The 16,735-nt window shown below is 41.4% G+C and overlaps 1 protein-coding gene across 2 annotated transcripts; it reads left to right on the top strand.

Annotated features, from left to right (window-relative positions):
* The first annotated feature begins 221 nt into the window (after positions 1–221).
* On the top strand, positions 222–16,206 carry rsf1b.1 (remodeling and spacing factor 1b, tandem duplicate 1). 2 transcript variants are annotated; one of them, XM_041051562.1, is made up of 16 exons: positions 222–375; positions 2,099–2,190; positions 2,645–2,737; positions 3,588–3,793; positions 3,951–4,078; positions 4,532–7,221; positions 7,392–7,676; positions 8,443–8,547; positions 8,647–8,726; positions 8,923–8,977; positions 9,078–9,190; positions 9,652–9,719; positions 10,076–10,289; positions 10,382–10,608; positions 11,575–11,754; positions 12,505–16,206. In XM_041051562.1, the coding sequence occupies exons 1-16, from the start codon at positions 222–224 to the stop codon at positions 13,053–13,055; spliced, it is 5,241 nt and encodes a 1,746-aa protein (XP_040907496.1). In that variant the 3' UTR covers positions 13,056–16,206. The 2 variants fall into 2 exon arrangements, with proteins under 2 accessions (XP_040907496.1, XP_040907494.1); XM_041051560.1 differs by having other exon boundaries at positions 9,075–9,190.
* The last annotated feature ends 529 nt before the right edge of the window (positions 16,207–16,735 follow it).

Genomic DNA, 16,735 nt, shown 5'->3' with positions numbered 1-16,735 from the left:
TTACAATAACACGAATCAAGAAGAATTATTGAGCAGTCAATTTAACAGTCTTGTATTACATTTTAGAGCATTAAAGTCAAATGAAGTTTGATAAAGTACTCTCAAGTGAAGCAGTTGATATGCTTTTTCATTATTATTTTTTCTTTCGTCCGACGTTTTATTTTGTTAACACCGGAAGCAGTTGGATTGATTCCGGCTAGCTTGACACTGGTGTGGAAAAGATGGCTGCTTCGGCGGCAACGGCGAGTTCTTCCCCCGGTTTGTGTCCGAATTACGCCGTGATTTGCTCCTTCCTCGAGCGGTACGGGGCGTTGCTGGACTTACCGGAGCTTACTTTTCCGCAGCTGGAAAGATATTTGCAGGACACATCCTCAGGTAGGGCAGAACGCCCCCCCTCAGACTTCACCGCCGCTTTAATGATAATGGTACCGTGCTAGCAGGCTAGCAGCTATGTTAGCTAGTTGTGTGTTATTGTGTGGTTTTCTAACCTTCTTCTTTACTTAAATGTGAGTGAATTGCGTGCCAGAGGTGCCCTTCGAAGTGGAAAACGTGCCTGTGTGCAATTTAACGACTATCCAAGTGCGAAGGCGCCGAATTGGTCGAGATTTTCTGTCACTTTTTAGCTTTTAAATTGGGCTTAATTTTTTCCAAGCTGCCTTTATCTGCCACTGTAACGCTCCTCGTAACACAACACAGGGCACAAACGTGCGGCGATAACAGTGTCTGTGAGGCAGCAAACGTGGCGATAATCCATGCAACGCATCGTGGATTGCGATCGTTTGTCGGTAAAGGTGTCGTGGTGTGAGACAGACACGGAATTGTGCACTTTATTTACAGTTATAATATTTTGTAATGTAGTGCTTCGCTTTGCTTCTGTCAGGACACCTGCAACAACGAGAGCTTCCGGTCAATGCTTTCAAAATAAAACGTATTTTGGCACCTAAAAAACGATCCTGTTTGTACATAATGCACATTTATGGCGTTACTGTGTGTTTACTAAGCCTTTAATGTGCAATCGTTTGATTTCCACGTCTAAGCGGGCATGTATACGCCACGGGTTAAGCTTCTTGTCGATATATATGAAGTCAAAATCGGTGTACTTCCGTTTGTGCTGCTTATTGTGTCTGACTTGACTATTTTGTATTCATTTGCGTTGCTTTGCGCAGGCGCCAAGTGCCCAATAATTTTAACCTCACACTGACATCTGCTCCGTTCAAACGAACTCACCTGATTACTGAGGTTTACCAGGTTTCACAGGTCTGTAACTGTGTCGTAAACGGTCTGAAGCTTCTCTGGGATTATGGGGTGCAGACTTGACAGGTCTAGATATAGTGGGTTTTGTATGTTAGTTGTGTTATTTACAAATAGATAAAAGCTTTCTCAAATCTGAAACACTCCTTACTCTCTCCTTGGTAATCTAGTCCAGATTTGACCTGTGGGTATAAATAGTGGTTTTTGAGCAAGTCCTGGTGTGATGTGGTCTGGATGGAGAAAAAAAAAACTGCAAATATGGGGCAAATAGTTTCACAAATCAGAAACTGTGTTGGAACCAGTCTGTAGCTTTTCTGGGTTAATGTGGTCCAGACGTTAATTCTAGGTGCAGTGGTTTTTGATCTAGACCTTCAGCCTTCAGCCTCGTCCTTTAACGTGTTTTAAACATCAAACATGGTTTCTTTTGGTTAACTGTGAAATTGTTAAATTATCTGAGAGGATTAGTTAGGAGCCTGTTGTACTATGTTTTACTTTCATGCATGTTTGTAGATGCTCTGGTGTGTACACAAAACCAATTAATCGTTAAACAACAGAAAAAGGAGTATTTCAGGTCTAGGGATCATTAAAACTGTGTGTGTTACTGTGTGTTGTGTATATTTTCTATATTCTGCTTGTGCTTCAGTTGCCAGTTTAAAACGTGGACAAACATGAGACATTAACTACTGAGGGCATAAGCATTTAATTAGCAGTCACAGCTACTCATTCTGATATCTGACAGTGTTAATTACTGTGTCTCTCACAAACAAAGCCTGACAGAAGCACAAGAGTTATGTCTGAAATTGGTTTTAAACTATTCAGCGACTGTGTCTGTCAAATCTTTCCTCAGTTCCCAAGCTGCTGGTTGATCTTCACGTCAAGTTGCTGAGGAAGATCGGCAAGTCGGTGTCGGCAGACAGATGGGAGAAGTATCTAGTCAAGGTAAATGGTTAACCGGCAGTTTTTTCATAATTATTGCACACATGCAAACCACTGCTACCGATTACACTAGGATTCAGACAAAGCCAAAAGAGGGAGCTAAAAGAGGCCAAAACACTCCACAGAGCTGAGGGGAACTACAGAGGGAACTACAGAGGCACTACATTTGATCTGCTGTTAATATGAAAAATATTGATCAGTGCAGCTTATAGACCAGTGGGAACATATCTGAAATCACATTCAGGCCGTCGTCGGACACTCAGGCTGTCAATTAAAACCCTGCTTACAGGTACTGTGACGTACAAACACACAGAATTGATCATAATTTCTCTTTTACCATGTGGAGACTGTATCTTGTTCAGCTGTGAAGCCTGTAAGGTGCTTGGGTTAGCTCGAAATAATGTTGTTCATTTGTAAAATTGAATTTGTAAATTTCAATTTCTCATTTTCCTTGCAGGCATGCCAAGAGTTCAACACAACATGGGCATGGGAACTGGAACAGAAAGGATACAAGGAGATGACGATGGAGTGCAAGACGGGGATACTTAAAGTAAGCCCGCTTTAAGAATGGCGGTCTGGTTTTCTCGCACACTATTGTTTATTTTTATTTTATTTATTGCAACTTTAAAGAATAAAGTTTAAAAAAAGAAAAGAGAGAATTTAGATAAAGCGATAAAGCTTTTTCACAGCCGACATTTTGACCTGTCATTGTAGGAAAAAAAAAATGTAATTCCAGTTATGGTATTTACTGTCCACCATGTTATATACAAGTGACTCAATTCTCAACATAAAATTTATCCACCATATAGTGCCACCAAAAATTTACACAATAGAACAAGAAACTCTTCGTTCTGTAAACAGTTCCACGCTGCTTTGTGCTGCGTTTTGTCAATGAGTCAGTTATAATTGTGCGACACTAGACCTGCGAATGATGACACAAAGTCACGATGATTAGTAAGCATCCAAAATCTCAATCTACTGCTCACTACTGAGTAAATAACTGAGTGTCTGTGGAAGGTGGAGTAAAAAGCTGGTTGTCAAAGAGAGCAGGGGGACATGATGGTGTTTTTAAAAAAAAAACCTGGGAAAAAAATGCGACGTTGCGCTTACTTTTTCACATCCACACAGCCGACGGGTTATTATGAGAAGAGGGTGTGAATGTTGGATCGTCAGGCTACAGAAAAAGAAGCAGTGTCCCCTGTATGTTGCACCTAGGACTGGGCGATAGGACCAAAAGAAATCCAAAACATGACTGAAACATAAGTGACTGTGAATCCTGCGTTCAGCAATAGTCTGTAGTTTTTGTCCAGTCTTAATAAGGATAATCACATACAGTGCATCTTGTGATAACTGTTGTGGTATCATGAATCACTCTGTGCCTTTCTTTTTTTTCCCTCCAGCATTTGTGTGAGTGTCAGTTTGACGAAAATGTCAAGTTCAAAACTGCCATCAATGAGGAGGACCCGGATAAAATGCGGCTGCAGCCGATTGGCCGGGACAAAGACGGCCAGATGTACTGGTTTCAGCTGGACCAAGACAACAATGTGCGTGTTTATGTGGAGGAGCAGGACGACTTAGACGGGTCATCGTGGAAGTGCATCGTCAGGTAAACGGACAAAAGTTATTTTAATGGGGAAAAAAACATGCTGCAGGCGCTGTGAAATGAAATTTAAATGGTAATGGTCTCTGTGAAAAGCAGGTACACTGTGTTATTTACTCTGAAAATGGAGCAGTCGTATTCATCCACACTTTTTTCCCTGTAGAGATAGAAACGACTTGGCTGAGGTTGTGGCTCTGCTGAAGACGCAGATCGATCCCGAGCTGTTTAAAAAGGACGAACAAAAACGGGAAACCAAACCTGAGAGTGACGAGGACGATGAAAAAACAGAAGGTAAAGGCTGGACTTTTTTATTTTATTTGTTTACAGATTATTATTAATGTCACTTTTTTAATTGTTTTTTTTTTTTTACAGTTTAGCAGTAATGATAATTGCAGTTTTAACACCTTGAAAAAAACAGTATCATGTTAATAAAGTGAGATCAAATAATAGACTGTGCGGGATCCTTTGGTTTTGCTTTTGATCCTGTTCATCTGTCACTAAGACTTTATGCATCAGATCTTGATGTTATGACCTGAATCTGAGTTTAAAGTGCCATTTTTGCTTCACAGTAAAATGAAGTGCCTTTAAAATCAATAAAAGAATTAATATTTCATAGAATATTGACAACAAATGAAAATTATGATGCTAAGAATCAAATCTGTATCGTGAGATTCCTAAACATCCGCCTTTGGTTTTCTCTTTTATTTATGACCAGTCATTTGATCTTTTATTTTTCATATTTAGATGAAGACAACAAGGACTCCAGCAAGGCTGCCTGCCCGGTCTCACCAAAGACGGAGAACAATGAGAAAGTAACACAGAAGGAAAACTTGAAACCAGAAGCTTCTGAGGCCAAATCATCCCTGAATGGCATCATCGAAGGCAAACCTGAAGCAGAACTCCATTCAGAAAACACGAGTACAAAAGCCCAGGCCATCAAAGAAGAGCCAATGGAGGTGTCAGACACTAATACAAGCACAGCAACGAGTGAACCCGCCCCTGAAACACCATCTATATCACTAAAGGTAGAAAAGGGAGAGGAGGCCAAGAGGAACAGTGCCGAGGAGATTCAACAGGCTCTGAAGAATGACCAGCAGGCCAAAATCCCTTTGAAAAAACGAGGGATGAAGTTTAGCGAAGACTTTGAAAAAAACAGTGGTATTATAGTGCAGAATCCATCTGTTTCTCAGGGCAAGGATGCTCCTAAAGCTGACGCGGCTCCTGAGCAGACAAAGAAACCAGAGAGTGTAAACGATCATGTTAATGGTGAAATTCAGCCTTCGCCAGAGAAAGGTCTACAGAGTCATTTGAGCGAGCCGCTGAAAGACGCCGCCGTCGACAAAGAGCAGACGACCGAACCAGTCACAGGTAAATCTGTAGGAGCGAGAGAAAGTGACTCGCCATCGGAAGACAAAGGGGATTCGAAAGATAAAGATGAAACTTGTGGCGCAAAGAAAATCACAGAGGCGGTCACGTCGCACCAAGAAGACTCGGAAGAGAAAAATCTAGCCGTGCAGGTAGAAAAGGGAGTTACTGCAGCAACAGAAGAGAAAGAAGCACACGAGTCTCCCCCACAACCAAAAGCAGAGTCTCCGCCTTCACCTAAAGACGGAAATAATGCACTCGAGGCTTCTTCTAATCATGAAAAGTCTGAACAAATAAAAGAGAAACCAGTCGACACAGAAGAGTCTTGTTCTACGGACGAGAAGGCCGCATTAAAAGAAACTGATAAAACACTCACAGCCGATGACTCAGAGAGCCTAAATTTAAACCATGAAGTCACATCCAAAGAAGCTGAATCAAAAAGTTCAGAGGGAAAATCAGCCTGTGCAGATGTGGATACGCCAGAGTCAAGTCAGACTGAAAAAACTAAGACGTCAGAGGGGACAGAAGATGTGTCGGACACGAAGCAAACAGAGGCTAGAGGTGAAGACGCTAAAGAAACGGCAACATCTGAGACTAATGTAGAAAAATCAAGTGACTCAGCTCTGAAAGAGGAGTCGGCAGTCATTAAAACAACAGAGACACAGTCTGCTGGCAAAGATCCTCCTGATGACTCTGAAGACACTGCATCGCCATCTGTCATTAAAAAGACAGAAACAGTAAAAGATGATACAGAGACCCAAGAAGGCGCCCAAAGTTCTACTGTCATCAAAAAAACAGACAAACCATCTGCCTGTGAGAAATCAGAGGAAACATCCAACATTAAAGAGAGCGTGGCGTCGTCTGTTATTAAAAAGGTAGAGAAATCAGAAACGTGTAAACCTACCGAGACGGACGATAGCGTAGACACAGAGATGACTTCAGAGAAAGACAGTGCAGCCTCAGAAAAACCTGAAAAGACGGAAAAGCCTGAGAACATAGAGAAGCCTGAAAAGATGGAAAAGCCTGAGGATATAAAGAAAACTGTCAACTGTGAAGACAATACAATACGTGATGTTACCGAGATAAGCGACTCTGCGTCAGGGCCTATGGAGGTAGTGGAGGCAGTGGCCGTTAAACAGGATCTGACAAAGCCAGAAGAGGATGACAAAACCGAGATGAACTCTGTTGTACATAAGACGACAGAGGAAGCATCTGAAGGGAAAGATAAACCTTCCAGTCCAACTGAGAAGACGAACGTATCTGAAGAAACAGATGAAAAACCCAGCAAAGAGGAGGAAAAGGTGTCTGACAAACCTGAAGCATTAGAGACAGAACATCCATCATCTGAAAGTAAAAAGGATGCTGACGAGGGAAGTGAAAAAGACACAGACAGTGACAAACTTACAAATGACAGTGAGAAACACCCTTGTCCAGACAAAGAAAGTAAAGAGGATTCTACAATAGATAAAGTCTCACAAACCGAAGAAGCAAAGGAGGAGAAACAAGCTCATAAAGAGAGTGAAACCTCGACCAAAATGGAGGAATCAGATCACCAAAATGTCAGCAAAGAAGCTGGTGTCGAATCCTCAGCTGAAACTGAGAAACCAGGCCACACTAACAAGGAAGAGTCCACTGATAAACCCGCTGATGAGGAAAGTAAAAGCGAAAAACAAGAGTCTGCGACAAAAAAGGAGGTGGCAAACGGCGGTGAAGCGCCAACGAATGTTCAGGCGGAGGGTGTTCGTCGGAAAATGAAGCCCCCAGCCCACAGAAGGAAAGCTGAACTTCAGAGAGAGGAGAGACAAGGGGATTCGGAGTCCGATACGAACACAGGGAGATCTCTTCGAAGATCCCCAAGGATCTCCAGACCGACACCAAAGGCGGTAGAGATCCAAGACAGGAAGATGGAGAAATCGCAGGCTGCTCCACCGGCTGAGAAACACGAGGACAACAAGGCAGAGAAAGAAAAAGACGGGGAGGTGGAGGACGAGGAGGAGGAGGTGGTGAAGGCTGTTCAGAAGAAACCAAGAGAGAAAAAGGCAGATCAGGAGGGTCAGCCCAAAGCCAAGGTAAGACTGCTCAGTACTTGCATCTGATGCATTAGCTATGGTGAGCAAGTTTCTTGTCTCTGTGAGTTGTCTTGGATATTGAAATGAACTGAAACCAGAGGTAAACAAAAAAATAAATAACATGCTGATTCTGTTCTGCTGGAAGTCAACATGCTGTGCTTGTCTTCAAGGGGAGAAAGAGACGGAAGATTCGGTGGTCCAACACTCGAACGCGCCGTAAAAAGAAAGGCTCTGAAGACGAAGATGAAAACAGCGACGAGGAGTCCAGCGACGAGGAGGAGAGCGAGGAGGAGGAGGATGACAGCGACGAAGACTACAAGGTTGAGCGGAGCAGAAAGAGGCGGAACCGCAACCGAGAAAGGCGAAGCTCGGACTCCTCGACATCCTCAGACGACGACCTACCTCCAAACGACGACCCCTGCAAACACTGTGGTCTTCCAAATCACCCCGAGCTGGTGGGTACCCTCAGGATCTCACAAGGTCTGTATTTCACAGTCATGTGTGGGAGGCTTTTTACAGAGCTGAGGAGCAACAACAGCAAAAAGCACACTCACCTACAGATTCATTCCTAACCTTGGAACAGCTGCTAGTCCCCGAAGATCTGAGGCTCATCATTGATCAGAGGACACTACAAAGCATTTAAGTAAAATTTTAAAGTCTAAAAGTGACATGGAGCCGACTGAGAGAAGCTAAAATGCTGTGAACAGTGTTTAGTTTTTGTTAAAAGCCTCCCTGCAGAGTTTTCAACCAGCTGAAAGTGAGAAGATTTGCGAGACGTGATGTGATAAAAGCGTGGATGAGTCTTTCTAAATCTTTAGTCTGAAGGAAGTGTCTCAGTCTTGCAGTGTTTCTTAGTAGGAAAAGGCAAATCCCGCATGAAGCTCAACACTTGGAATCAAAAGCTTTTTGTTTTACACTAAGTTTAACATATTTGGAAATGCAGGTTCATAGAGTTGCAGAGTGGGAGGAACTATTTTGGTTGATTCCAGAAGTAAAAGTCTATTTAATTTTCTTCATAAACAACATTATGTGACTCACTTCCATGGTTTAGATGGACATGAAGATAAACGACTGTTGGAAAAAGGAACTTCTCAGACAGTGCTGAAAGATTTTAAAATGGAACTTTGATTTTTCAAATTTAGGTGTGTTAACAATAACTTTCTGGCACACGACGAACTACATAAGTTTTGCTGTTAACATCTGTCCACATCTGCCTCGTAGATCTTACTGTGTGATTCGTGTGACAGCGGCTACCACACAGCCTGCCTGAGGCCTCCCCTCATGATCATCCCCGATGGAGAATGGTTCTGTCCACCCTGTCAACACGTGCGTACCAGTCTGAGTACCAAAAAGTTAAAAGATATGAAAAAGTAAATGAAATATGAACATAGCTCTAATGTTTAAATGTTTTATTCCCCTCTGTAGAAGCAGCTCTGTGACAAACTAGAAGAGCAACTCCAAAACCTCGACGCCGCTTTGAAAAAGAAGGAACGGGCCGAGAGAAGGTGAGACATTTATCGCTTGATCAAAAAAGGGGCATCAGTGACACTCAGCAGCAACAAGAAAATAATGTTCCGCTTTATTTAGAACAAATACTAAATAAAATATATACTGGTACAGGTTAGAACGTGTTATACTTGCACATTTTATTAATGTTGAAATGGAGCACTCAGTCCTCTTCATATGTATTATCTCTTCCAGGAAGGAGCGTCTAATTTATGTTGGGATCAGTGTTGAAAACATCATCGCGCCCTCAGTAAGTACAAAGTGTGGTTGTACAGTGATGAACGGACACAAGAAAAATATTCACTGCCCGATGTTTGCACCATAAATGACCCAACTCTCACCCCAAGCAGGTGGAGGTAGAGGAGGAAAAGCCAGAGATCATAATCAAAGAGAAGAAAGAGGCAAAGCGCAGTAAGAGCTGGGGTCGAAGGTCAACAAGGGCGAAGAAAACCATCAGCTACAGGTTTGTGCTCAAGAGACATTTTTCATTTATTGCGTTTTCTATATGTAATAGAAATTGAAAACAGTACCATGAAATAGCATATAATAATACAATAATATCAACACAGCAGAAACACTTTTTTTTATCAAACCATCTGCCGAACAACCATTGAGGCATTCAGGAGAAAGTTGTCAGTTAACAGGAAACTATGTGATCCATAACACCGACACATCCCTTCCTCCTGCACGTGTCTGTATCCTGTTTACTATTAGAGAAATAGCCTAATGAAGCCCAGTGAATATTGTTAGTACCCAGTGCTATGTTTTCTTTTCACTCAGAGCGATTCAGCTGTTCCAGTTACTGACGGTAGAGTTGCTTATGTTCAGGGTTTTGACAGCAGGCTTTTAAAATTCTCTCTGCAGCAAAAAAAGCTGATCACTCATGAAATGTGATTCTTGTCTGTGCTGATGTTCATTTTACAGATTTGATGAATTTGATGAGGCGATCGAGGAGGCAATTGAGGAAGACATCAAAGAAGCAGAGGGCGGAGGTAAGAACAGGACTTCTTACTGTTGAAAATGATTTTTTTTTTAAATTCTACATTTTAGGAAACATGCTTTTTTTGTGGAGATTTAGATGAGAAGTTTGATACCAAAATTTACTTACCAGCACCTCGCTAATTAACGTGTTATAGCTTGTTTGTTTAATCCATGCAAAAACCAAATTTAAAAAATTACAAGAAATTGTTTGGCACATAACCACTGAAGAACTGCAACTCATCAGTTTTTTTACATAACCAAAAAAGATGTCAAACTGTCAAGATGTCCCAAATGTCAAACTGTTCCTTGGAGATTTGAGAAGTAATTTATTTAAGGTTTTGATGATGGGTGTTAATTTTATCTACAGGAGCTGGTCGGGGTAAAGACATGGCCAACATCACAGGCCACAGAGGAAAGGATATGTCCACCATCCTTCAGGCGGAGGAGGGTAAGGAGAACGGTCGCCCGCCACGAACCACCTCTGGTCAGCGCAAGAAAAAACGCCGGCGACTCAATGACCTGGACAGCGACAGCACCGTGGATGAGGAGGAGAGCGAGGAGGAGTTTCGCCTCAGCGAGAGGTAAGAAGAGACGCGACTGCGCTGACAGAGTTTGACTCTCAGAGATGTTGTTACATTTCCGTATTTGTTTGTTCTTCCATGGCTGGATGCAGCTCAGAAGAAGAGTTTGTAGTGTCAGACAATGAGTCAGAGGGTGAAACAGAGGCGGGCTCCAACGACAGCGACTTCGGCAGCAACAGCAGCGGGAAGCACCATACTTCTTCGCGCAGCAGGAAGCCACCGACACGACGACGAAGCTCCCGAAAGCGGCGGAGACCAAGAGGGTATTCAGATGATGAAGAGGACGAGACGGATGAGGACGATGATGAAGATGAAATAGGTACATTGGTCTCATGATATGATCATATTTTGTTTTTGTTGTGTCAAACTTCTGTTGTCCAAGATTAACGTTTTCAAGCAAACTTCCCACGCTGTAATATAGACCAATGCTGGAAACATACTCCTACTGCTATTGTCACATTCCTTTAAACATATGAATGTGACTCTAGCTGTTAATAAGTTAGGCAGGATTTATACTCCGTCCAGGCTGCTTGCTGCATAGCTTTATAGCGTCAGAAACCCTCCTTCCCCAAAACCTTTTCCGGTGTCGGAATAGGAGGTCTGTGTCTCATGGTTTCTGTAAATTTCCAAAACTGACGATCCAGCATTCACACCCACTTCACACCGTGGTTGGTCAGCTGCCAGCGTCTCAGCCAGAGATGTGAGAGGAGCCAGACATTTTACTTCTCCCAGCTCTTTCTTTTTTTTTTTGTTACACAACTGTTTCTGTCGCTTCTCATGTGGAGAACTGAGTGCAGCTCTGTGAATGTGTGCCGGAAAAATGTGCGCCTTCCAGCGTGGACGTCTGAAGCACATTTGATTTCTGACGTGGTCCGACAGCACGTCTTAAGAACCCATTCTGAGACCATGAAGCAGCCCTTGGTTTGGATTTCCATCTCCCTCCTAACAAATCACACTGTTTTTTTAGGCATGTCAGTGTTACGTTGCACTAATCTGGCAAAACAGGTGCAGGTTAATTGAGCTCTGCAGTCTGGGAGCAGATTTTAGCCTTAATAAACTCTGGTGTACAGATTTCAACTACCTCCAGTGAAAGAATTTTAATGAAGCTACTCTAAACAGTCTATGACTTTCATAAAGGGCTTGTTTCACTGTATGGGTTAATGCCAACTCTTGATAGTGCTGTATGCTGGGAATGTGATGTGCACCTCATTGAAGTTGTTTATGCCCCTTTGGCCAGCTTACGTTTGTAACCCATGATTATTATTGTTGTTGTGTGTGTGTACAGTGACTGAAGGCTCCAGCGAGTTCAGCGACAGTGATCTTGACATGAGTCGACGGCGGTCTCGGCGGAGTCAGAAGAAGCAGGTGAACTACTGCGAGACGTCGGAGTCTGAAGGCTCTCAGGCAGAAACCAACCGGGCGAAGATGAAACCCAGGCGCCGCTCGGACAGCTCGGATAGTGACGGTCAGTCAGAAACATGCAGTACACATTTAGAACAACACATTTAGAACAATCTTGACCTTTAGTTTTGATACCGCATATGCTATTAATAATAATAATAATGCCTTTTTATTTTACCACTATCCTTGCCTTTTAATCTTGCCTTCTCATAAACACAAACAACACTTACAGATGAAATGATATAGCTGCTTGCTTATTAAAATTATGAAAATCATTTATGAACCTTTCCAGCACCATGGACAGAGACATTCAGCTCCTCCTGATATGAAACCTTTGAACTGAGTTATTGGCAGAGTCACATAAACACAAATAAAAAACAGTTTAATAACAACATGTACCTTGAAGAATAGAAGAGTCTCAGGGAATGTACTTCTTTCAGATCTCTCAGAATAATGTCCATAACAAGTGGTGGTTGGTGGTTTGTAATTTTAAATGCAGTCTGAATCGTTTTGTCTTCAACAGTAGTTCGGCTGCCAAACCAAGCTGTGATGGAGAAAGTTATCACACTACCCACAGCCTCTTAAACTCCAAATAAAAATGTTTATATGACATTTTATGGCTTTAGTAGCAATACCAGTTCTGTCTGATGTGTATTGCCTGTTTTGGTCATAAAATAAACCCTATGTGCAGACATAGTTACCCATTAAACTACTATATATCACACAAAGCTGATTGAAAATAATGTTTAGTATATCAAGGTGATAATGACAGAGCTGCAGGCAGCTAAAGGTGTTCCCTGTTTTCTTTCACCAGCGAGTTTCTCCAGAGACTCTGAGGAGGAGTCGAGGGATCGGAGGGTGAAGAGGAGAGCCGACTCCTCAGAGGAAGACTCGCGGCAGCGGCGCAGACGTCTTGCACTAAAACGCAGGAGAGCATCTGAAGACGATGACTCGGACGACTCGTCAGACGACTCGTCGGAGGAGGATCGTCCCATCCGTAAACGGGTGAACCGCATCGACTCGGACGATGACGACGAGGAAGAGGAGGAGAAACCAAAGGAGAAGAAGGCAGAGGAGGAGTCAAAGGGAACAAATCCGTTGGACTGCAATCTGGTGGAGCTACCGCCCACCAATGGACAGAGCCCGATAAAAAGCCTCGAGGGCTTCATCAGCCGGCCTGCTGCTGCTGCTCCAGGCCTCATCCCGCATCTGGAACCGCCCAAAAACATCAGCGCCACACCAGCCGCCGCCATCCCACCAAACGGCCTGGTTGGCCAGGAGATGGCAGCGCAGGACGATGATGAAGACGACCTGTTAGGAGTCACAGACCTAGTGGACTACGTCTGCAATAACGAACAATTGTAAAAACAAAAATGGTGTACTGTTTCATTTTTTGTGGTATTGTATTTTTATATTGCTTAACTTTATTATTCCCTCCCCCACCAACACTTCCTTATTGTCCTTTTTACTTGTGTCATCTGGAGCTTGATTCTCAACAATCTCCGCTACAGTAAGAACTGGATCTCTTTCACCAGTCTAATGCTGTCCCTGTGGGATTGTACAATAACGAATAAGGGCACCAAGTTATCAAGTCTCATTTGTTTGGTAATAATCAGTTTACCTGCAAACCACCCACATCATCCAGCTCCACTGCCAAACCACCTCCTTCTAAAAACATGTCACTCATCATTTCTCTTGTTACATCGTCCTGTTTTCTTTTCTTCTTTTTTTTTTTTTATACTGTCACGTCCAAGATTTCTACAAATTGTGCTCTGTTACCCACATACATGTAGGGAAAATTGGCACTGACGTTGTTTATTATGTAGAAAATAGTTGAAGATTTGTTTATTTGAATGCTAAATGACCGGGACTTTACGTTATTTTTGGGAGTAAAGCAAGGCATTCCATGATTGACATCAAGTGTTCTGGGCATCAAAAACGAATCTTAGTTTTACATTTTATCCCTCAAAGGTTTGACATTTTTGATAAATACACTTACTGGCTTTCTGGCAGTGAAAGATGAGAAGACTGATACCACTTTCATGTCTGGGTCTTAAACATGAAGCTACAGCTAGCAGCTGGTTAGCTTCGCTTAGCAAACTGGCTTCTAGCCTGTTAGCTAAGCTAACCAGCTTCATGTTAGCTATCTAGACTGATTTTTAGTTTTGATTAGATGCAAGAGAGCAGAAATAGGTACATTGGTCACATGACATGATCATAATGTGTTTTTGTTGAATCACTATTCTTTTTTTTTTTAATTCTATAACTAGTAAGCTAGTAACACCCAAAATAAATCAGTGAGTGCCACATTTAAAGTAATTTCCAGTCAGCTGTCTTTAACATAAACCAACCGACCTCCTTTTGTTTATGTTGATTGAAGCGTATTTGAGGTTAATTGTTTTGCAGAGTCCAACAAAGCTGAAGTATTTTACTATATACAATTTTAACAGGCAGATATGAGAGCCGTATCTACTCATCTTACTCTTCTCCAGGAAGCAAATTCCCAAAATGTCAAACTTTTGTTTTAACCCTTCTTGCTTGTTTTCCTTTAATTTGCGAAAGATTTAGATGAGACTATTTATTAATCTGTTTTGGGGAGAAGACGGAATGATCAGGTCCACTTGGATCACGTTTGATAAGCTAACCCTTCACACACCCCGGCTGCTATATTGCTGGTCAGATATTTGTGTGTGTGCTGGTTATTGTAGATGGAAAACAAACACATTATTCCTAGTTTTCTGCCCTGGATATTAAAGTGTTATGCATATATATTCAACCCCTTGCATCAGATGAAGGTGTGAATGTATATATGTGACCAACCAGCCGACCAGCCTTCATTTCTCAGCCCTCCCCATGAACTTTTTTGTTGAATGATAGAGTAGTTTTTGTATATTGTATACATGTATAATTATTTTAACTATGTGCGCTGCCATCAGTATCTTTGGTGAGCTCCCAGTTTGTTTGGGGAAACAAAATCAGAAGTAAAACTCTCTTGTCCCTTCTAATCTCAAGATCTAGTCTAGCTTCTTCCTATAACATTTATGTTAACTTTTGTGTTTTTGTTTTTTTTTTTAAATAATGATGTATTTTTTGTATGTCTTAACATTTATTTGTTGTTGTCTCTGTCTGAAATGTAAAGTGTCTTACTTTCTTTGTGCATTGTCCTTCACTGAAGGTTCAAAAACCTGCAGACCCCTGGCTTTTATTAACTAAAATAACACTCAGTTCCAAAACAACCCTCTTTTATTTTTATTTTTATTTTTATTCTACTCTGCTGGATCTTCCTACATACAAAATCTGTGTTTTTATTAAAATCCTCTATTTTCATAATCTTGGGTTGACGTTTGGGTCAGGTTGCAGTAAACTGCCAACCTTTAAGACCTCAAACCCAGGTCAAGATTGTGAAAAATATACATCTTTATGGAATAATTAGTTTTGAAGCGTCAGGATGCAGTTTTTGAATGGAGGGAAATGGACGGAAAAAGAAAAACAAACCAATGACTTCACTGACCTCTGCTGGAACCAGTCTGTGTGTATATCTGTAGTTTTTGCTGTAATATATTTAGAGGCATTTTTTTAATCATGGAAAAATATATTGGGCAATTCTTTGGGATTGCATGAGTTTCTAATAGTTTTCTTTTGTAGGGAACTAATATTGGCACAACATTTTTTGTAACAAAACCAGAAAACTTTGGCATGTTTTAAGGATGTCTGTTATCTCCTGACCTGTTGCATTAGTGCTGAAGGACTTGTGAAGTAGATGGTCATTTGCAGTGAAACTGCATAGGTAAGCATGCGCTGACCTACTAAAGGCATGTTACAGAGGCTCGGGGAGACGGGAACTTATCGTAGAAAATAATCTAGGACAGCTGAATCTGATTAAAGAGAGCAAATGTAAAATATTTTGTAAATTAGTCTCAGCATGGTCGTCACAGAGGATAAACCACTCTATTTATCATACTGTTTTGATACTGGCTGTGGCCAAAATATGAATTCCAAGACAAAACCTATATGTGCTGCTTGCAGTGCACACAACATAGGCTTCTATACACAATATTTAGCATTTAGATTAGTTGGACAGAATATAGAAACCCAATTCTACAAATGTAGTAGAAGTGTGTGTTCTGGTGGGTTGAGTCAGAGTAAAGGAATGTGGATGTCTGTATGCTATAAGTGACCCTGTTATATACTCTCCACAGAGATAAGGAGAATGTATTCATATGTATCTCACGGTTATGAAATAACCAGTAGCAAGACCTGCACAGTAACGGAGAGAGGAGTGAAATATAGGCTGCGATGGGGTTAAGAGAGGAAGTCGGTGCCAATGACTGAAGTGTTAACAGAGTTTCCTATTTACCTCATGATGAATCTGGGAAGAAAGACACCCTGTCCACTGTGTATAGACCCTAGTAGACTGGTCGTTGGTGTTTTGTCTGCTCCTTGCCTTTTTGTTAACTTTACTGTTATTTCTTATGAATCTGATCTTGTACATTTGTCATAATAAAATGGGTTTTAAGCCTCATATTACTCTAGTCTTGTGTGACTTTTGATGTGGAATTGCACTGATCATCCGCTCTTTTGGCCATAATTGATACTGGTGTAAAACCAATGTCCGATGTCATAAAAATGGTCATAGAATAGTAAGGTGTCAAAATCGGCCAAAAAAAGTAAAAATTTTCTTGGGCTTCAAAATGTCATAAAAATGGTCATAGTATAGTAAGGCGTCAAAATCGGCCAAAAAAAGTCAAATTTTTTTTTTTTTTTTTTTTTGGCCAATTTTGACGCCTTACTGTACTATGACGTTTTTTATGACATTTTGAGGTAAAAAATGTTTTGACTTTTTTTGGTCGATTTTGACGCCTTACTATACTATGACGTTTTTTATGACATTTTGAGGTCAGAAAAATTGTTGACTTTTTGACTTGACAAAATGTCATAAAAAACGTCATAGTATAGTAAGGCGTTTTTTTCGGCCAAAAAAAGTCAAAAAAATTTTTGACCTCAAAATGTCATAAAAAACGTCATAGTATAGTAAGGCGTTTTTT

The sequence above is a fragment of the Toxotes jaculatrix genome, chromosome 12, assembly GCF_017976425.1.
Source record: "Toxotes jaculatrix isolate fToxJac2 chromosome 12, fToxJac2.pri, whole genome shotgun sequence".
NCBI lineage: Eukaryota > Metazoa > Chordata > Actinopteri > Toxotidae > Toxotes > Toxotes jaculatrix.
This window is presented reverse-complemented; position numbering and strand designations above follow the sequence as displayed.